This window comes from Sceloporus occidentalis, unplaced genomic scaffold (genome assembly GCF_023333645.1).
Source record: "Sceloporus occidentalis isolate IW3139 unplaced genomic scaffold, rSceOcc1.0.p SCAF_18, whole genome shotgun sequence".
Lineage (NCBI taxonomy): Eukaryota > Metazoa > Chordata > Lepidosauria > Squamata > Phrynosomatidae > Sceloporus > Sceloporus occidentalis.
In genome coordinates, this window is record NW_028316998.1 from 1,659,006 (window position 1) to 1,681,233 (window position 22,228).

Sequence of the window (22,228 nt, forward strand, 5' to 3'; positions counted from 1 at the left end):
AATTGAAAAAAAAATTGAATTTTTTTATCCGATCGAAAAAATAATCGGCCAACTAATCGATTATTAAAATAATCGTTAGTTGCAGCCCTAGACTTGAAAGTTTCCAAATCATTAAAATGGACCAGGCATCGCCTTTGTTTTGATGCAGCTTTGTATGATGATATGTTGAAGGTTTAAAGAGGCGATGGTAATGTATAGATTGTAAAAAGTAGCCATCCGTTTTAAAGTACTCAAGTAGCTGGAGCAAGTGTGCTTCATGGTGTATTGTGGTGTTTATTATACTAAATCATTTGGGGTTTGTGGCCCTTAAAGACTTAACTTGCATGTTCCTGATATTTCTTAAAGGATATTAAGGACCAGCATATATCTTCACAATTACTGGCCCATAAGTTCTAATGGCTGCTTGAAGGATAATTGGTTTGATAATATCATCGTTTATAGCTTATTAATTTAAATCCCCTTTGCTGTTAAATACTTATTTAATGAGCCACCATCGAAACCTTCCAGGAAGCAGGTGAGGTATTTGCAGCGCTCTACAAATCCCTACGGAGGGGGACAGGTGACTGTAGTCTTGGAGTGCTTGAGTATGTTGGATGATAACTTGTAATGGGTAAGCTTTGGGTCAGAGAACGTTCTGTTGTAATGCATGCTCTGTGCTGCCTTGTAGGCGTTGGCTCCGTCAGTCTTCGGATGTCCATTACAGCCATTCCCAGTTCCCCTGGGAGCTGTCTGTAGATGTGCTGTAATGCACACTGCTCCTGGGTGGGGTTCTGTTTACAGTCTTAAAGTCACAGTGCGTGTCAAACGCTTTCATCTGACCACACCCTTTCTTCTCCTCTGAGCCTTAAGATGAATTAAAACTACATAAATTTAAGCAAAAAACTTCACAGGGCCAGCCTCATCCTGCTAATAAGTGCTTATCTGCATTCAGATCCGTCTTGCGTTGTGCTGTCTTGTCTGTCTGACGCAGACTATATGAAGTCACACAGCCATTTCATACCATGCCTAAACACATACCACGTTGAGTGTCTACACATGTCCACTGCTCTGGCATGGCGAGATAAAAACATGGATGTATCAACCCCTGGACATTTATGGATCTTACATGCACCCTTTTCATGAGCCATCTTGCTAATCTATTTTGTGCCTTTGGATGAATGTTCATTTATGTCTTTGTATAAGTTTGTTTGATTATGAATGGGATTACTCCTGTAGCAAAGCCAGAGGTTTCTTCTTGGCCAGGTATCTAATGACGTACACCTGTAGCATATGTTTTTAAATCTGGTTCCTAACAGTTTGTGCCATATTATCTCTATAACTGTACCTCTTTCTGGCTCCAAAAAAAAATAATCAAGGAACCCCCACAGATTTGTTTGTCTAGCTCTCTACTTCTACGCTACCTGCCCTGTTTTTTTGTATATGCAGTAATATACAATATCCGTGCCTGGGTAATATGACTATTGCAGCCCATAGAGCCTTTCATTACCACTCTGTCTGAAGTATGTTTTGTTATATATATCAGAGGCTAATGAAGCGCTTTTTAAAAAGCCTCTTCCCTCACAAAAGTCTGCGCTCTATTGCTAACGTGACTAATCCATTTGGACAAGTAGTATTGAACTCCTGAATAGCTTGTTAGGGAATGCTTGAGTAGCTCTGCTAGTCAAAAATAACATCCTTTTGTTCTGTCAGCCCAGCGGCCTCATTGCAGATGAACAAGTGGGTAAATTGTATTGGATGGGAGGTATACTGTTTTGATTTTGTGCACTAGTTCTGATCCAAGTAGCCTTGAGTAGACGTGAATCGACAGTAGTGGAGAAGTTGAAAATATGGAATGGATGAATGTAGCAGGGGAGTTATAAAAGATCAGTGAACAGGAAAACAGACTTGTCAAGTTCTTCACGTAGAAGACCACATACCATTAGAAAGTTTATGTAATGCAGAAGAACTCATCGTTTTACAAACTTGTCCTGTACGTGTACATAATAGTTCTGTGCTTCAGTGTCCCTTTTAAATGCCTTGGTGGGTTCCGCAGAGTTCTCGTGTTGCTTCTGCTAGAACACAGGTCGAGCAATTCCATCTGTGTTGGCTTTCATTTATCACTTGGCACTGCGCCCGTTCACTCTATGGGCTGAAGTTCATCTTGGTTTACTTGTTCATACTGTACTCTGACAGATAGAAAATCTTATCGCCCTGCTTGAAAGAGGTGCCCATAACATGCTGAGCTGCAGTTTTTTGCAGACCTGGTTAAGTTCAGTAGTTAGTGTTTCACTTGGCTAATCTCCTGTGTTCTAGCCTTACCACATTTTGTCTACATAACCTTGCGTCATCCAGGTTCGTGTTTACAGTAGAATGCGAGTTCTCTCTAATTAGTCAATTAGAATATGCTAATGGCTAGTTGTTGCAAAATATCTCTGGCTTCTAACAAAACGTGCTTTCATGAAGCACAGAGAAAGCATAATAGTTCTCAAAGCACTTCATTAAATATGTTGAAACCAAAAACACTTGCCAATCCTGACCTCCTAAAAGAGAAAAAAAGAGTGAAGGTCAGAATGATGATTAAACATTTAACTATGTAATGAAGCGTTGAATCGGGTTATGATTTTAGACATTTATTTCCAGGTTTTTCTCTCAAGTCAATGAGATTCTTTATATTGTCCCTAGTAGTTGCACATATTATTGGCACCTAAGGTTACTTGCAGTTGGGATGTCGATAGCCTCACCGATTTAAAAACTAAATTGAGGATATGTTCTATCTAGCACTTTTTTTGTTAAAGCAATTGGAACTACTGTGAAATTATTCATGGGTGGTTGGTGTGAATGAGGTTTATTACACCTCAAGAAAAAATATTCATTGCAAGCAAGGGGTTTTAACAGCTTTTGCAAGACCTTTCAGAGTTTATCACGTAGATTCTTTTTCTTCTTCTTCTCTAAAAAGGAAGCTCTTTGCCTGTATGTATAGTGGATGCAGAAATGGTTCGGATATGGACATTGTATCTTAGAACATTGCTGCACATGTAGGTGGTCCTAGACTGGCTTACTACTTTCATTGGCAAAGCCTTGTGGGCCTCCGGGGTTGGGCGATGTTTTTTTTTTTGTTTTTTTTTTTAAATTATTTTTTATTATTTTTTTATTTATGTATTTTTGTTATGGCGTGTTTTCGCTTATAGGTCCTGTTATGCTACATCACTGATTTGTTTCAATGGCTGGCAAATCTATCAGATGTAAACCTTCAGATTATATTGCAGGATCATGTGTACATATGATAAATATAACGTAGGGGTTCACAGAGTGTATTACATAGTGGTACAAACCTTAAAGTTTTTCTTGTAGGTGTAAATGGTATTTTTTTTCCTTCACTGAATCACACGATGTCTTGGAGTTGCCTTCATTATTTTTTAATTAGGGTTGTTCCTATATTTTGAATCCACACATTATATTTCAGTTTACAGTTTCCACGGTTCTCTGGAAAACAATCTGTAGTGCAAATGTCAATTTACAATATTGCACAAGATTGAATTAGTGCTGAAAAGGTATATTTGTCAGAAATGTTAATTCGGCCAAGACTCGCAGAGCAGCTTCATGAAGTGTTATAGTGTCTTTTGCCACCAGCATCATAAACCACCTTCCATAATGTTTCCATAGCCCGCAAATTCTCTTTTGGAATTTTGGAGTGTGTATGGGGTTAAATATATACATTACATGTCTGGGGCATCTGCAGTGTTTCAGAAACGGTTTTCTGCAAAAGCCATTCTTTAACATGTTTGTTTTGTTTTTTTTGTTTTTTTAACTTAAGGAAAGCCAAATGGAACAAGTATTTCTGAACGAACTCAGCTCTCTGGAACCTACAATGTTCGGAAAGGGAAAATGCAGTTGCCTGTGAACCGTTGGACAAGAAGGCAAGTTATTCTGTGTGGGACATGCCTTATTGTGTCATCGGTGAAGGACAGCCAGGCGGGGAAAATGCACGTACTCCCTCTAATTGGTGGAAAGGTGAGTCTGTTTCTGTTTAATGCTCAATGTGTGCTATTTGAAGAATAAGAGACTTAGAAAATATTGCTTACTTGCCAAGGATCCTTTCTAATAAGTAGTTAGCCTGGCAGTGGCACAGATTAATCCATAAACCCAGCTGCAATGGGTTTGTTTTCCTGACCTCTGAAGAGAAAAAAAAGTAAGATCTGCCCCTTTGTTTTGTTGATGTTTGAGAAGAAAATAGGTGGCCTTCAGTGTACAAAACCCTATTTGGATGATTTGGTTTCCCATCTAGTAAACTAGTGAGTAAACAGGTGGTGCAGCTGTTGTTGGTCATTTTGGTTAAGTCACCTGTGCAACAAGTGCATAATTTAAATCCTTTTTGTGTTGCCCAAGGGCACCCTTTGAAGTTACTGTTTATTTGAATCCGCAGGTAACTTGTGCCAGCTGGATTTTTCTTTGAGAAGAAAAAAATCACACCCTGAGAATGCAAAGCAAACAATATTGCTTGAACTTCATCTCATATGGTTCTCAAATGTTTGATCCATTGGAAGTATGCTAAACCCCGATCAGATGGAATGAGACGGCACAACCATGGCATAGGAGGCTGTAGTCCTTGCTGTAGGATTTCTAGAGCATGCACTACAGCCTCCTATGCCATGGTTGTGCCATTTCATTCCATCTGATGTAACCTTAGCTGGCATTTCTGTGTGGTTTTTTTGTGAGTCTAGGAGCAGAGTGCCTGATTTAATGCAAATGTTGCCTCCAGTACTATTTTAAAAAGGATACCTGCTGGGGGAGTTGACGGCTCAGGACATAAACTTTGATTTGAAGCTGTGGGTAGCGATGTACACTGCAGCGGTATTCACCCAAATCCGGTTTGTGCACTATTCTCATGGTGCTCCGTGTGATCACTGTGAGAGACCTAAGGGCTTTGGACACATTTTCCCTGACAGGCTTCAGTAGGGACTGTGGCATCGGGACTGTTCCTAAAACTTCTCCAGAATATAGGTGATGGTATTAACAATTGCCGCTAGCCTAAACTACTTGATTACCACTGTGCGGTGCTTAAAACTTCTCACATATTGAAAGCAGCACAGTAACACAGTAATACACTGATCTGCCATAACATTATGACCACCCGCCTAATATTGTGAAGGTCCCCCTTTTGCCGTCAAAACAGCCCTGACCTGTCGAGGGATGGACTCCACTAGACCTCTGAAGGTGTGCCGTGGTATCTGGCACCAAGCCCCGCCCATGACCCTTTCACCGGTTCACCCCCTTTCTTACCTTGGACCGTGTTTGATAGGTACTGCCCACTACAGACCGGGAACACCCCACAAGAGGTGTAGTTTCCAGCTTCTAACACATCAACTTTGAGGTTGAAATGTTCGCTTGCTGCCTAATATATCCCACCCACTGACAGGTGCCATGATAACAAGATTATCAGTGTTATTCACTTCACCTGTCAGTGGTCATAATGTTATGGCTGATCGGTGATATAGATAAGGTCCTTTACAAACCACGGCTGCTTTACCTAAACAGGACTTTATCTCCTCCACAGATACGTTTATGGTTCCGTATACATAATAAAACATATGGCCACCACTAACATAACGCTTGTGTGCCAGCAGCTGTATTACCTAATTGTCAAAGGCTTTCCGCTGTTTCTCCTAACGATGGCATCCTTCATTCATGCTGAGCAACTGAACTAAACGTATTCTGCAGTTACAACTGAAAAACAAGCAGTGCAAGCTAGGCACAGTGGAGAAGAAAAGTTATTTTAAGAGAAATTGTCACGTTGGCAGCTTTTAGCAGTAGAAAATGTGTTCGTTTAAGCTACATCTAGCTCGAACGTCTTTGTTTTCTGTCCATGTAATAGTTTTGGAGGGAACGTTAGGAACTTGTACCTCATCTAACCTGATATCTGTGGCAAGACTGGCATTTCTGCTAATGCCTGTCCTGCAGTCCTCCACCCTTAATACTGTTATGAAGGCAGCCAGAGCCAAAAGCAATGGGGAGCAGTAACTAAACAATGAAAGTAAAGGATTAACCTAATGGGAGGGGGAGGGTAATTGTGGATGTCTTTTGAACAGAAGGTAAAGATGGCTGCCCTTTGTATACACATAAGGTTATTATCATCAATAAAAAAAAAAAAATATATGACTGCGAAAAGCTAAGAGCTGTGCAGGTATGATCTCTGCTTAACCACTGTAGGAATCCCACACTTTTAAAGTTTTCTTCCTTTTCTGTGCCTCAAAAAGCTTGCAAACTTTCTTGACTTCCCTGTGTTCTGTTGGAAATGCCCCCCATTTATATTGTGCTGAGGTACAATATGAAACCTGAGATAGCTTTTACTCCCAGAAGAAGTAATTTAACTCAGCTACGTAAAAGTATAAGCTATATTTTCACGTTAGAAAATCTTTCAAACTACAAGACGTAAATCCATGATCATGGCAGACATAGCTACTTGGATAAAGTAGTCGCGTATGGTGTGTGTATGCATTTTTGTTTGGAAATCCTTTTGCTAATGGCTGTTTGTTATCTCGGTGCAGGTGGAAGAGGTAAAGAAGCACCAGCACTGCCTGGCATTCAGCTCCTCCGGACCTCAGAGTCAGACATACTACATCTGTTTTGACACATTCACGGACTACTTGAGATGGCTGCGACAAGCCTCCAAGGTAAGGAGGGAGTGTGTATGTGTAACGCAAGTAAATAGGGACTGAACATTATTCCTGTAATATACCACTTGGAAGAGTTTAATAATAAGCGACTTACATTTAGCAACTTCATTGGAAGTGTAGTAAAACTGTAAACGAGTGATGTAAGGCACTCAAATGCTGCCTAATTTACCATTTCGTAATGAGGGTTTCACCTATTGGAAAAATAAATCGATTCAAAGTTGATAAGAGCTTGCTGTGAAAGTTAGTTACCTGGATGTTATACCCCGTTAGCAATAGGTGTGACTGAAACACCTAAAGTTGGTAATGGGTGTTCACAAACTTATAGTGTGTGTGTGTATATATATATATATATATATATATATATATATATATATATATATATATATATATATATATATATATATATATATATATATATATATAATGGGGTGTGTGTGTGTGTATATGTATATATTTTATTTTTTCCACCTGTTTCTCCTATATGCTGTATCTATCTTTCAACCTCTTGATTCCTCTTATGTGGCATGGACATGTTTTGGGGGAGAGAGAGAATTAAAAGTTTCAGAATTCCTTGTTGTCATGCTATAACGTGTTGATTTACCCACTCAGGAAATTTTATAAACCACAAGTCGATTACTAATGTTAATGGATGTGTCATTGTAGCAGACCGCAAACCTGAGCTTTGAGACCTGTGGTAATCGCCGATATGCCTACTGTGAGAGTATTTGACTTGCACATTATTTAACACAGATTAAAACATGTGATTGTCACAGTATTACTAAAATTGTAACATTAAAGTATCTTCAATGCAGATAAAGTGACACGGCACCAAATCATGCCTGGCGCGTCATTTAACTTCAACCTTTTATCAGGGAATAAAACCCAATTGCCCTGAGCTGTAATGGGCCTATCGCTGTTTTTAGTGTGTGTGTCTCTGTATGTTTGTGGCTGTGAATGTCTCTACTGTCCTGAAGCGTTGCATGCTTTGTCTTTTTGTATATGTCAGAGATCTCTCCTTTTTTTTTTTTTTTTTTTTTTTTCTGTGAATAATATTACAAGTGAGATGTAGGTGAATTGTGGCCAGATGAACAATTTGATTTTTATGTAAAAAAAAAAATATATACTACCCCAGTCTGTGTATTTACATGATTTAGTACATTTATTACAGCTCCAATGTACCACTCCCTCTGTTATTAAGGTATTTTCTGCTTTTTTGTAGACCCACATGAGCCATCTTTGTAGCTGGCTGGAGGTGACAAGTAGATGAGCAGTAGGGAAACAGAGCAAATGCCTAATAGGGGCTTTCTGATGAAGAATAATAATATAACTTGTATGCACGGCAGTGCTTGTTTATGGGCTGTTTTAATATTTGTCTGTTTATACTTTTCTCTATTGATATACATGCTTATTGGTATGTGTCCTGTTTTATTAATGACTTGCAGAATCCCTTCTGTGCTGGAGATGATGTGCAGTATATCTTGTGTGCGTTCCTGCAGCTGTGGTGCTTTTTACTTTGTGATCTTTAGTGAGCTTCTAGTTATTTACGTTGTGTGAGGTTTATGTTACTAGAGGTATTTCAAGCCGTTACCACCGCAGCAAGGCCTTGTATAAAGCAGCTCTGACGTTTGGTAAACCAATACGCTTTTGTCCATACTTGGCTGACTTCTGTGCAGACCTTCTTCTTTGGCCATTCGTTGACAGTCAAGATTTGACGCATTTCCATTTATAAAAGTAATAGAACAAGAGGAGCGTGTCGTGAAGCTGGTGAGTTGGAGGCACCGGGCTGATCTTTACAAGAAGACTAAACAAATAACGTAAACAACCTTCTTGTAAATATAATAATGCATAAAACATACACTTCAGCAGTGCTTCTGACGTGCGCAAAAACATTCCTGAAGTGCAATTAAGCTCTTCTGAGACAGGGAAACTTGACGGGCTGGTTTCTTCTGTAAATGAATCCACTTTTAGACGCTCAGCTTGTCTGTTCACCAACTGCTTAGTTATGTGTATGGTATGCACTTTGTGTGATAAAACTGCACTGTAAGCACACTTCCGCATCCTTCCTGCTGCATGGACAGTGTCTACACATTTCTTAAATGTCGGTGCTATTTATAGAGTTGTGTGGCAGATAAGTCATACAAGAGCATGTCTTCAGTACCACCCCGGGACTCCCTAACCTTGTTTTATTATTATTCCTATAAACGCTTTTATTACTTTCCATATGTGACCTAGTTCTGCAGTTGCGCTATTGAGCAGAACTCGCTAATCCACCACCCTCTTCAGCACTGCAGGGATCCGGCCTGCGTTTACTCAACTGCTCTACAGAGAAGAGCCGAGCGTGTGCGAGGCCCTACAGTGTTACCGCTCGCAATTATTCTAATGAGGCCTGAATAATGGAAAACCATGGGTGAAGTACTGGTTATGACAGTGCTCCAGATTGGCAAATGTGTTCCATCATCTTATTAAGGCAGTTAGAGGTTTTCAGATAATGGAGGCCATTTTTTCACCTTGTCGTCTAACATCAGGGGACCTTTTTCCATTGTGTGCGTTTACCTGTCCATTGGCCTCATAATCCCAAATATTTCTCATCCATGATTTTTCACTAGATGTTTCTTGGTTTTTCACTAAATTATTTTAATTACATTCACTAATCTTCTTTAATCATGTTACTGTGTCTGCTAATAGAATTATTAACTGGCTCTGTCTTTCGATTGATCTGGTTTTAACAAATAAATGTGATAATCTAGTTCTGTTTAAATCCCTTTTTAAGCTTTTAATATTTTTTTCCACCTAAGTCTGCAAGATGTTGGATGAATAACAATTGTTTATGAAATGTGTCTTAAATATCTTACTAAGTGCGAAGTTGCAAGTAACCTGGCATCACAGTGCATAGAATTAATAACTTAACCGCTTATTGGAATCGGTGATGTGAAGGGGGTTCGAAAGATAATAGGCATCAGTTTGCTTTGAGATTCACACCATTGTGCCAGCTAATTCTGGAACGGGGAGTGTAGCAGTTAGTGATCTTTAACATAAAGCCTCTGAATCTTGGCATTTCACAAGATTAAAGGCCATATTAAATGTATGTGCCATATCGCAATGGGGTCTCGTTGTCGGGCATTAACCAAGCTTCAATTTTGCTCTGAAATTAGTACAGTCAAATGGTGTCCTTCTACTAAGCCATTGATGGCATTGTCCTAACTCGGTTTGATGTTTATGGCTTCTTTACAAATAGAAGAACTATGCTGATTTGTGAGAAATAGTAGTAGATTTGTGCTTCAAGTAGTGTATATCACACAATGTAGAATTGTAGAAACTATACTGAAACAAACAAACTAATGAGTATTCCGTCATTAGTGTGCCTGAAGGCTGTACTGCAACGCATGGTGTCTTCAGGGCTCAGATTATCTACAGCTTGATTCCACGTTGTGATTAGAAAGCTGGGCTCCATTGACTTGCATGGTTGAATGCAGTACCTGTATTCAACCTGCAAGTGGAGCCAGAGTTCTCTAGACCATCTAGCAAACTTTAAAAACTTGTTTGTTTCTTTTACAGGGCGGCCGCCATCTTGTTGATGGCGAAGAACACCGGCAGCTGCGGCTGTGACCGCTCTCCGGAGCGGTCACAGCCCACCCAGAGGTAAGTGTTTGGTGTCGCTGGATGCCTCCTGATCGAGGCATTCCAGCGACACCATTTAAGTTTAGGAGGCGGTCGTTGATCGCCTCCTAAACGCTTTTAAAACGGGCGTCCGCCGCCATACAATGTATGGCGGCTGTTGACGCCTCGGGGAGGGGCCAGACATGGCCCCTGATTCCGATCTCGGCGTTACTGAATGCCTCGACATCGAGGCATTACAGTAACGCCGTTTAAGCGAAGAAAGTGATCGTTGATCACTTTCTAAGCTTATTTTACTTTTTGACGGTTCAGGACCGTCAAAGGTCATTTAGTGACCTTCATGTCATGACGGTCCTGAACTGGCAAAGGTCGCGAAGGGGTTAAAGGCCATTGGCGGTGACTGTGATAATTTAATTTCCTTCCAGATATCTTGTTAAAGGGCCTTTGTTAGCAGCAGGGCTATGCTATTGTGTGATGTTTGTTTGGGCTGTTTATTTGGCAGTGCGCTCTGTGTTCGACTCATCTCTGGATTCCCGCAGTGTTTTCCTTGCTTGCCTGGCCAAAGAGCCTACAAGCGGCCCTTGAAGAATGAACGCCATGTGCAGATTGTGGCCTCACAGTGTGTCCTCAGGAGGCACAGGGGTGTGGTGCCGGTGGCAGGGCTTCAGTTTATGCAACCGGCAGAACAGTAATAGCATTGTCTTCTGCAATTTCCGTGGCCAGAAAGGTTAGCGTGTGCCGTGTGTCACGTGGCCTTGTGGCACGCGCAATACGTAGAGAAGGCAGCTCTTCTCTGTATTATCATCTTAACATTCAACTTTATGTATGGAAAGAAAATAACTATATTGTTTAGACTTCAAATAATCTGCCTGAGCTGCTTGCTATGTGACTAATGGAACACCGTGGTCAATAGTTGTCGTGATTTGCTGAGGCTGCCCTTTCAATTACTTTTCTTTTAATGGGGAGATCCTTTTTATTTATTTTTCATCGGTGGGGTTTACCTGTAGTAAATCTATAGTTGCTTGTCTAGTTTCCTAGCCTCAGTCCCTTTTACTAGCTAAACCTGATGTCAGACACGCCACCCCGTTGCCAGAAACGGACACAATTTGCTATTTTTGTAACAATACTTTCCTTGCATGTGGAGGTCTGGCATCATTTGCAGCATTTAAACATGCGCCGTGTAACAGAGGATCATGGGTAGATGGGTACTCTTGTCAAACATAGAAATAATTGATAGTTATGATTTATAGGACTTACTGACAAATATTACACGTCTCTTACAACCAAAAAATAATTAGTTTATAGGAGTATTATGAGTTGCCCTTAGGTTAGACATGGCTAATTGCTTGAGGTCGGTGATAAGCAGAGAACAGTGTATTGGGTTTTATATGCTGTGTGCAAGTTTGTACATTTTATCGTCTTTTCTGTACTTTGCTGCAGCATATAATGAACTTTAGTCACGTTATAGTGTACATTTTTTACTGTATTTTCTTTTGTGTTGGCCTTTACATCTGTCTCAACTGAATTGTGTCTTTTATTGGGGGAAAGATGACCTGATGTTTATACTTTGCACCCAAGGATTGCTAGATCATCATACTTCAGTTCCTGTGGTGTCATGATTGTTGCTAAAGTTGTGCTCTAGTGCAGTCCTCCATATATATATGCCAAACCCATTGCATGGTATATTAAGGTACCCATCAGTTACTTCTTATTTACAGTGAGTGCCAAGGAACCTTTAGCAGGATGTTTCCAACAGAGTCATCTTGACTAAACTCAAAAGCATGGTCATGGATCTTATAGAATCACCATGTATACATCCTTGTGTGGTGAAAGTTTATCCACACTTTTGTGTTTCCCGCACGAGGCAGGATTAATTTACAATCTCCAAAAACATGCAGTTGCTAGAGAAGAGAGTCCATCTCCAGTTCTGAGTGTTTGCTGTTGGTGATTCCAGGGTATACCTGTTATAGTGTTACAAAGAAATTCTTATGAATTCTATTTAAAATATTAACTGGTTGATTAGCGTTATGAGGGTCCACATATTAAGCTTACGGGAGTGTTTTCTTCTTATTACAGATTGCATCTCAGCGCATCAGTTCTGTGGACCTGTCTTGCTGCAACTTGGAACTTCTGCCCGAGAGCTTGTTTTACAGTCAAGATCTTACACATCTCAACCTGAAACAGAATGCCCTCCGGCTGTGTCTTGCACCTACAGCAGAAGGGACACTTGATGATCTCCAGAGGTAAGATATTATAAATGACCCGGGTGTTTTTTTTTTTGTTTTTTTTTACTAAGTGGACTGGGAGAGAGCGGGGAAAATGATGTGCTGACAGTGGAACGTTTCTTCCTGCAGACAATATGATAAAGGGGTGCAGTCATCTGCAAGAAACCGTGTTATGCCCCTGAGTTGTTTTTTGTTTTTTTTTTTTATGTTCCGTGTACAGTTCTCTTGCTGTGTCACCGGTTGTGCAGGTGATCTAAGCCTGCTGATTTAAGGCAAACTAATGAAGACCATGTAAAATGAGTATCCGGGGTACAGCTTCTCTACCGCCACCTCTTGCACATAATTGACTTTTTTATAGCCTTAGAAATGTTTTATCATGGGTGCTTCAGTCTGGTGTTTTTGCATAAACTTTCACTCGCAGCAGATTTACAGCTTTTCCAGTCCGTTGTGCAAATTTCTATAATTTAGTATCCTCTGCTGTCCTGCAGCTGACCACCTTGCCTGAGAGATGATTTGATTAAATGAGGCTCTTCCTAGACTCCTAATCTAGGTCATGCTTGAAGCCTGCCCTGGGATAAATTGCATGTATGTGTGTGGACCTTTGCAGGTATCTATAAAGCACAAGGGGTTGGTTGTTCTGCAAGCTGCCCTAGTATACAAGCATAATTTCAAGTTATTACTGGAAAAAGTCATCTGCAATGGGAATTAAAACACAAGTGTCCTTGATATGAAATTCTACCCCTTCTGTTTATAAGATGAAGTGTCATGAACATTAATGCATAATAGATTTTCCTTTACATGTTTGTTTTTCTCTCTTCCAGTGATATAATACAATAATTTCTTTGAGCTTTTTTTATGTATTTGTAAACTCTAGATATAGTGCCCTTATGTATGTGTAAAACATTTTGTGCTTAATAGGATTCATAGGAGTCCACAGGGCATTCAGTGTGGAAAGAGCACAGCCAACATGCCCTTTTTAAATATTAAACAAAAATCAATGGAAATTCAGTGGGCAGCATCTGGGGCTTTGGTAGTTCATATGGCAAGTTTGTCTAGATTTCTACATAATTGCAATCTTTTTTTTATGTTCTCTTTATTGAGATGACTTATACATTGTGTGAGTGCCTGCATTAAAAGTGTGCTAAAGTAATTTATGGTTTTATTTTTAAATAGAAAAGCCAATAGGTAGTTGGTGAACTTGATTGTACAGTGGCTTACTGTATTCAACCCCACTTTGCTTTTTTTTTTTGTTGCATTACAACCTGGAATTAAAATGTAATTTTTTTTATTTGGATTGCATGTAATGGATGTACACAAAATAGTCCAAATTGGGGAAATGAAGAAAATAACTTTTAAAAATAAAAAAAGGCCCCAGAGTCTGCAACACCACTGAGCAATGGGCACCACCAAGAAAGCGGCACCATGAAGACCAAGGAGCTCTCCAAACAGGTCAGGGACAAAGTTGTGAAGACGGTCAGATCAGGGTTGGGTTATTTAAAAAAAAAAAAAAGCTTCCCATGATCATCCCATAGAGCACCATTAAATCAATTATTAAGAAACGGAAAGAATATGGCACCACAGCAAACCTGCCAACAGAGGGCCGCCCACCAAAGCTCACAGACCAGGCAAGCAGGGCATTAATCAGAAAAGCTACCATGAGACTAAAGAAAACTCTGAAGGAGCTGCAAAGCTCCACAGCAGAGATTGGAGCATCCAGTCCATAGGACCACTTTGGTCCACGCTCCACAGAGCTGGGTGTTGCAGAAGAGTCGCCAGAGAAAAGCCAAGAAAAAAATAAGCAAACATGTTTGCTGTTTGCCAAAAGGCATGTGGGAGACTCCCCAAACATTTTGCTTTTTGGCTATCTAGGAAGACACTATGTCCGGCACAAACCCAACACCTCTCAACACCCCCAGAACTCCATACCCACGCTTTAGGGAAACCTGTTTCAGTCTTCAAAAGATTTGCGACTGGGACGGAAGTTCACCTTTCAGTAGGACAAGGACCCTTAACATACTGCTAAAGCAACACTCGAAGGGGAAACATTAAAATGTCTTGGAATGGCCTAGTCAAAGCCCAGACCTTAGTCCAATTAATTAATCTATGGTATCACTTAACGATTGCTGTTCATCAGAGGAACCTATCCAACTTGAAGGAGCTGGAGGAGTTTTGCATTGAAGAATGGGGAAAAGATTCCAGTGGCTAGATGTGCCAAGCTTATAGAGACGTACCCTAATATACTTGCCGCTGTAATTGCTCCAAAAGGTGTCTCTACAAAATATTGACTTTGGGAGGTGAATAGTTATGCACACTCAGGTTTTCTGTCTTATTTCTTGTTTGTTTCACAATATAAAAAAAAAATATATTTTGCATCTTCAAAGTGGTCGGCATGTTATGTAGATTATATATCAAATCCATTTTAATTCCAGGTTTTAATGCAACAAAATAGGAAAAATGCCAAGGGGGTGAATGCTTTTGCAAGGCACTGTATGCTATCACTTGCTGAGAATGGTAAGAGTTGTTTTTGTAATTCATCAGTGGCTGTCCCTGCTCTAAGTCATTGAGAAACTCACCCTTGATTTTTGTCATGCAGATACAATAATGCGTTTTTGTTTCCATAAACAAGTAGCACCTGCATACAGGCTTGTTTTTCAGCATATGCGTACAGATGTCAATGTTTATTTTTAACCCCTTACCATCCCTAGTAATGATCAATTTTGGCTTACAGTAACGGGGTTATGGTGGGCGACTTTCTGGAGGAAACTGACTTCAATGGTGTGCACTGTGTAACAAGTAGTGTCTCGCATAACAATCCTTACTTACAGAAACAATATCACATCCATTGGCCGGAAGACTTCGTATTCCACCAATGTAGCTGAGTAATAGCTGCCACATGTGGTGGATGTGTCTCTGTATCTTTAGGATTGTAGCATCCCAACACCAATTACACTTAGGTGTATGGCAACAGATTCTTTGTGCCTATTGCATTATTGCCTTTTTTTTTTTTTTTAGGACATGCTGCCAGGCCCTGGAAGTTGATTTCAGATGGGCAGTTTGGGAAAAGCAGTCAAAAAAACCCCAAGGCATTTGTTCTTTAAAAGACTGCTTCCTTCCATCCAACTGAAAGCGACAAAGATCCTTTTATTCATTGTCTATCTTCCCATTCATTTGTGCTTTCGTTCTCCTTGTCTTCCAGACATAGCCTTCCTTCCTTGCCTTCTTCTTTACGACTCCCTGTGGTTGTCAGGCAACGAGAAAAGTACTGGCTATAAATGCACATTAAGCAAACTTTTATTCTTTATTTTTTTTATTCACTTCCTGCCCAGATTGTTTCTATATTTGAACAAAAAGTGCAGTGGGGAAATGCCGAGGACATACAGACTCCCTGAATCAAACAGGGGAACTGCAGCTTCCAGGGACACTTTGGTTAGCAGTGCCAACAAGCGGTTGCTCTGTGCAGTTGAACAGGACCCAGTAATCGATGCGGCTGGGTTTTGTGACATTACATCACCGTGGTTTTTTGATGACCACAGTTTACAGATTTGCCTTCCCTGTGCTGGAATCCCACAATCTTTAAAATCCATTGAATGAGAAGTGGATTTCCGTTGTAATTACAGTTCTTCTTGCCCCACCCGGCAGCCCCCCCAAAGTTTTTCTCATGTGTTTCCTCTGTTTGCATGTGAATAGGAAACCCTTCTTGTAGAATACGCACTATTGTAGACTGAAAGCAGAGGTGGACGTGGAACGTTTAACCTTTTTAGTGCCATGGGGTCGTTTAATAATCCTCAGTGACCATTCTTCACCCCAGCTTGTGAGACCTTGTAAAGTCTGCATTTAAAAGCATCCCTACTTGCGCACAAGATAAATGGTTTGCAATATTGATTGAGTTGTATTTATAGTCGTTCCCTGATCAACATGCTTAATTCATGACCATTTAATGTGTATATTATACAGTTATGTACAGTATATCATTCTATATTATAACTCACAATCCTCTTTTGTCTTAGGTTCACCAAGTTGAAGAGCCTCAACCTTTCTAACAATAATTTGGGAGAATTTCCCCTGGCTGTTTGCAGCATTCCCACTTTGACAGAACTCAATCTTTCATGCAATGCACTTCAGGCCATTCCCCCAGGTGTGGGCGACATGAACAAGTGAGTATCTTTAAAGTGTTTGCATCTTATATGTGGCGGACGTTGGCATTTCTAATAGTTGGGTGACCTTTGGATGTACAGATTCAAGCATTAAATCCCAACTGGGAAATCTGTAAAGAACACACCCGGTACATTTGCAAATCACTGTATATTAATAAACCACTCTGATTACTTATGTATCACGTGTTAAGATAATTTAGTAAATATATCAATTGCCCATACTATGGGTTGTATAAATTTGTATGTTCCTACAAAGGAAACCTGGAGAAGGTTTGGTATGGTTTTTCTAGGGGTGGTTGCTTTGATTTAGAGACAGCGGTAGTTTTATTGTATACCTTATAATACTAGAGAGGGTGTACTTTAAAAAGACAAGTACTTTAAAAAGTACTTGTCTCTATGACCATAACTTTTTTTTGACAAAATACGTTTTTGTTTTGGGAATATTCCAAATATTTGCCGTTTTTATTTTAAGCCCATGGGAATACTGATTCATCTAGGCTATTGCAAAATTTGTTTTTGTCAATGTAATATTTGTACTTAATGTTTTTTTGAAACTTGTTGATATTTCCTTGTTGGCTTCCCTCTAGATAGAATGGGACGTTTAAAATGCTGTCAGTAAGCATAGAAACTGTTTTTTAGAATAATATTTTATGGCAAGATATTGTTATCCCCTTAAGAACACAGACAGTTTCAGCATTTTCATTTAGTTCCACAAAAAATTCCCATTTTCTCATTTGTGTAGCCACTCGAATGATATCAATACCAGTAAACTATCATTTACTAACTTTGCTGAAAATGGAGGGAAAAAAGTATCTGCTTACAAATAGTAGTCGGCTGATGCCAATAAACAAAGTACACTCACATATTTTAATTTGCTTGTCTTGAGATGGGATTTTCATCTGACTTAACCATTTACAGGAAAATATTACAAGATGTCCATCTTTTTCTGAACTGTTGTCTACTTAAGATGTGATGCCGGCACTGTAGCCTTAACTGCTCACTCTAATTGCAAAGTCCTACTAATGTATATGATTCTGTAAGTGAGCAGACAACATAGGCTATTTCACAAGTGTCATTCTATCAATGCGTTCTGCATGTACTTTGGGGTTTTTGTTTTTCCCACCCTTTTTAGAAGTACAAAAGGACTACAGATCCCTTTGGAGTCTTTGTATACCTCAGGGAACCCTTTTGTCGCTAATGTCAGGATGTTATTTCGAGCTCTTTTATTTTTGAGGTTTTTTTTCTTCCTGAACTTTTTTTGATGAGGGCTCATACCTCCCTAGTGTCCCTGTTCAAATACACGTTCCTCTTTTGTCCCCTTATACATCTCTGTTCTAGACGTTCAGAATGTTTGAGGGGGTTGTTGTCATGATGCCATTTCCTAATGATATATCTACAATGTAAACTTGTTGGCTTTTTTTTTTTTTTCTTCTAAATAATTTTATAGCCTGCAGACGTTCCTTCTCGATGGCAACTACCTCCAAGTGCTCCCTGCCGAACTTGCAAACATGCAGCAGCTAAGCTATCTAGGCCTCTCCTTCAATGAGTTCACAGAAGTTCCTGAGGTGCTGGAAAACATGGTGGCCATTGACAGGCTATGCATGTCTGGAAATGTTCTGGAGGTCTTGCAGCTGCAGGTTTTGAGAAGAATGCCTCAGATAAAGCATGTTGATTTAAGGTATGAATTATGTAAGTTACTGGGTATAGTAACCAGACAATACGGTATCCATATCGTTCACAGATGCAAATCAGAAGGTGCCTAGTCAAATACCAACCGCATACCAGTAATAGGTTTATAAGCTCGGGCCCTCTGATAAAGTTAAAAGTACATTAAAAAAAAAGTTATAATATATATACATAGTGTTCTAGCAGCCCCTGGCATTCACTTTTAAACCTGGAAATACCAGTCTTTATTTGGGGTCTCTGGTATGACAACTATCTGTATTATGCAAAATATGCAATATAACTATATTTCTGATCTTTATATGATCATTTATTAGTTATGGGAATGCATGTGAAAATGATTTAAAGTGTGCTGAATTGACCTACATTTGTGCTTCTAGTTTGAATCTCTACAGTTCTAGTATCTTTCTACATTGGCCTCACAAATGTGGGCGAGAAGTGTATTTTCTTCTTACACCTGGTCTTCTGTGGCTTGTGTAACAATGTCTACTGCAAAGGTTGTGGTAAATTTGCTGTTTAAATCGATAAGGATCTTATTAACAAATATACCATGTCTGAGCAAATATTGATTCTCGTTTACATTGTGCCCCTGACGTTTGCTTGCAATAATAAACTGCCCTGGGAAAAGGCTGAGCGTGTAACTTTTAATGTGAGGTTTTTTGGTGACACGATAGGTCAAAGTTTAGGCATACAGTTTGTAGACATGTGTGTCTGGGATGCTTGACTAGTCCTTTTAATCTAATGAATTATAGGTGAAGTCTGATGTCCCTCACCATCTGTCCAGTTTCCTCCTCATTCTACTCATAGCTCGCAAGAACAGGACCCTCTTCTCCTTCTGTATGCGTGTCTTATACGTTTTTTTAATGTTTTTGTTAGTTTTGTACGTTTTTGATTTAATGATGCCAATATCGCTTCCCCCTGTTGTAAAAGTTCAGTGGAGTCTGCAGAAAATATAATGTATGATATATAGAGTAGTTTTGGGAGCATGATATTTATTAGAGAACAAGTCATTGATTCAGTTACACTATTAAAGGTTAAGGTGAGTGCTTCATACACGGCTTGACTCATAAGATCCTAGAGAAACGGATTGGCCACGTATGTGGTGATGTCGCAACTGGTTTGCGGCTGCCAGCTTGTATCTGTCAATGTATCTCCTTTAACAGAACATGTTTGAAATGCTTGGCCATCGTGTGTTCACTAGAAACCAAAACCTGTGATGAACTTGCTTGGCAGATCTGAAGAACAGATGTTCTGAGCATATGCCTCCTGGGAAGCAGCTTTCCCTTCTTGTAGGTTCGCCCTTCTCTTTATAAACTGTTACAGAGAGGGACATCCCAGGGACTCTGAGGAAAATTATAGGGCTGTGGTAGGGAGGAGATGCTATTCATGGTCTGGTGCAAGCTGTTGGAAAGCTAATTAGAGTTTGCCCATTTGCTAACCTATGAAAAGTGTATGCTCTGTGTACATTCTATACATGGAGGTGCCACCATAGCGTACACTGTTCTTTTAGCCTCATCTCTGTAGCAAGGTCCCCAAACAAGGATAGTATTACTTGCCTGGGAGAGCAATTTAAAAGTACTTTTGGTTTGTTGGACACAAGTTAAAGAAATTAAAAGGACATAGTATCCAGCAAAAAAAAAATAAAAAAAAAATTGTAGTATATCATTTAAACGTGAGGCCTGGATAGTGGATACTCATTTTCCATATGTTCCTATGAACATTCTTGCCCATCAATGCAATTTAAGGTTTGAATATTTGCAACCGATATGATCTGGAACCAATATGGTAAAAACTGTTTTTTTGTTTTTTGTTTTTTTTAATTAGGTTGAATGCAATCAAGAAATTGTTGGTAGACGAACCCGACTTTCTACTACATATAACCCAGTTGGATCTGCGAGATAACAAGATGACTGAACTTGATGTGACCGCTTTCAGTAACCTAGAAGTCCTGCATTGTGAGAGGAACCATTTGACCTCGCTCAAGATTAGTGGCTACTTTTTAAAGGCTCTCTATGCTTCATGCAATGGTAAATACACATTACTCAAGACAGACATCCATAAAAGTCACTAATATCCCTGTGATTGGCATATGCAAGCTGTAGCCTTAATAAGCATGCATGGTTATGAGGAGGATAAGATGTTGATACTGAGTATATTGAACTTTAATCTCAATTCTCGTATACCTTTTAATTTTAAACTGTGTAACGCTTAAGCTTTTCAACACGTTAAGGTGTAGTTTGATAATGCTGCAAACTTTTGATATTACAGAACTTGCCGATCTTGATGTGTATCCAGCCCCCTGTCATCTAACCTACATAGATATTTCCAGGTAAATTGTCTTTACATTAACACATGCATTAAGTAAAATGACACTTATGTATTTCAAATATCATCCAGGGCCGGCCCAAGACAAAATGCCGCCTGGGGCAAAGTTTAAAATGCTGCCCCCCCCCCCCCCCCCCATTATCTACCCTTCCTCTCCCCACCCTTGTACTTGCCTTTCAGCAGTTCTGCGGTGAGTCTCCCTGCTCGGTCGCGAGACCGAGCTAGAGGGCTTGCAGAGGAGAGAGGGGCGCCGAGCGGGTACCGACAACTTGGTAAGTGAAAACCACTCGGCGCCCTCTCTCTCTCTCTCTCTCTTCTCGGCTTTTAAAAAAAAAAAAAAAAAAAAAAAAAAAAAAGGGCTTGGGGCGGAAAAGTGCGGCCCCTTCAAAAGTGCCGCCTGGAGCGGCTCCATTGTCGTGCCGGCCCTGATATCATCCATCCTGCTTCATTCCATTTGATTTATAGGAAGTCTCATAATATCTTGTGCTTACTGATTATGTTAAAACAAATCCTGAAGACGTTTTGAGGGACTCTACACAGTATTGTAGTTATAGTGGTATTTTACATATAGATATATGTAGATGTATAGTATCGCCACGCTGTACAAATTGCATGATAATTTTAAGTTGCTAAATAAGCACTAAACAATCCTTTTATTGGCGAGAGGCTAACTGCCAGTGCATAGTTATAATAACCCCAAATTATTAAAATATTTCTATTAAATGGATAAACTGTAGTCATTTCATGTTATGTTTACATGGTTTTTTTTTATATGTAAGACATGAACACTGCATCTGACTTTTTTTTTTTTTTTTTTTGTAATATCAGGAAAAAAAAAAACTTTTCTCCAGGAATAATATCACTGCTTGCCCTACATCACTCTTCTCCGGATTTGTTTGTTAAACAAATTAATTTCTGAACACATGTTGGCTGGAAATCTGATTACATAATGCATAATGTAGCAGTGATCTCATTGTTTTTCATACATTTTTGTAAAAACTCTTTAGATTTATTTAATCTGGTTGAACCACGGTTTAACTTATTTATATTTGCTGTTACAAAATGCAGTCAATCACATTACATTTTTTTTGTTTTATTGTGCTCACTCAGATTTTCCTGGGAGTAGGGCAGTAAAGTAAAAAAAAATACTCTAGGAATAAAAAGAAATGTAAAAAAAAAAACAAAAAAAAAAAAGGAAATATTTTGTTACACAGTGATTTGTTTTTCTGCTCACTTTCCCCTGACATAGTAGATCTGAGCTAATCTTTTTTTCAAAGCTGCATTTTTCTTAAACTGTCTTGATGAACTTTGCAGAAATGATTTGGACTGCCTTCCGGAGTGGGTTACTGACAGCAAAAACCTAGAGGTTCTGGATGTAAGCCACAACCACCTAAGTGAGCTTCCTGCTGGGTGAGTGCTGGATTTCATTTACCATTTTATTTTTTTTAAAGAGCTGGAGTGCACCCTTCCCTTATTTGTATAAAAATGCCAATGGACTGGTCAGAGTTGTGATTCACAATATATGGTTGTGTCTGGCTAGGAAATCCCACAATTGGAATCACTATTGCCGCTG

At 39.5% G+C, this 22,228-nt stretch overlaps 1 protein-coding gene across 1 annotated transcript in view; it reads left to right on the forward strand.

Annotated features, from left to right (window-relative positions):
- Positions 1-22,228, forward strand: part of LOC149302537 (PH domain leucine-rich repeat-containing protein phosphatase 1-like) — a 66,757-nt gene that overhangs the window by 22,706 nt on the left and 21,823 nt on the right. The window contains exons 2-9 of the mRNA XM_089482222.1: positions 3,794-3,990; positions 6,525-6,650; positions 12,345-12,511; positions 16,501-16,647; positions 18,095-18,325; positions 20,155-20,357; positions 20,599-20,659; positions 21,970-22,065. Of these exons, the coding sequence (XP_089338348.1) occupies positions 3,794-3,990; positions 6,525-6,650; positions 12,345-12,511; positions 16,501-16,647; positions 18,095-18,325; positions 20,155-20,357; positions 20,599-20,659; positions 21,970-22,065 (1,228 nt within the window). The remainder of the gene's footprint in view (positions 1-3,793; positions 3,991-6,524; positions 6,651-12,344; positions 12,512-16,500; positions 16,648-18,094; positions 18,326-20,154; positions 20,358-20,598; positions 20,660-21,969; positions 22,066-22,228) is intronic.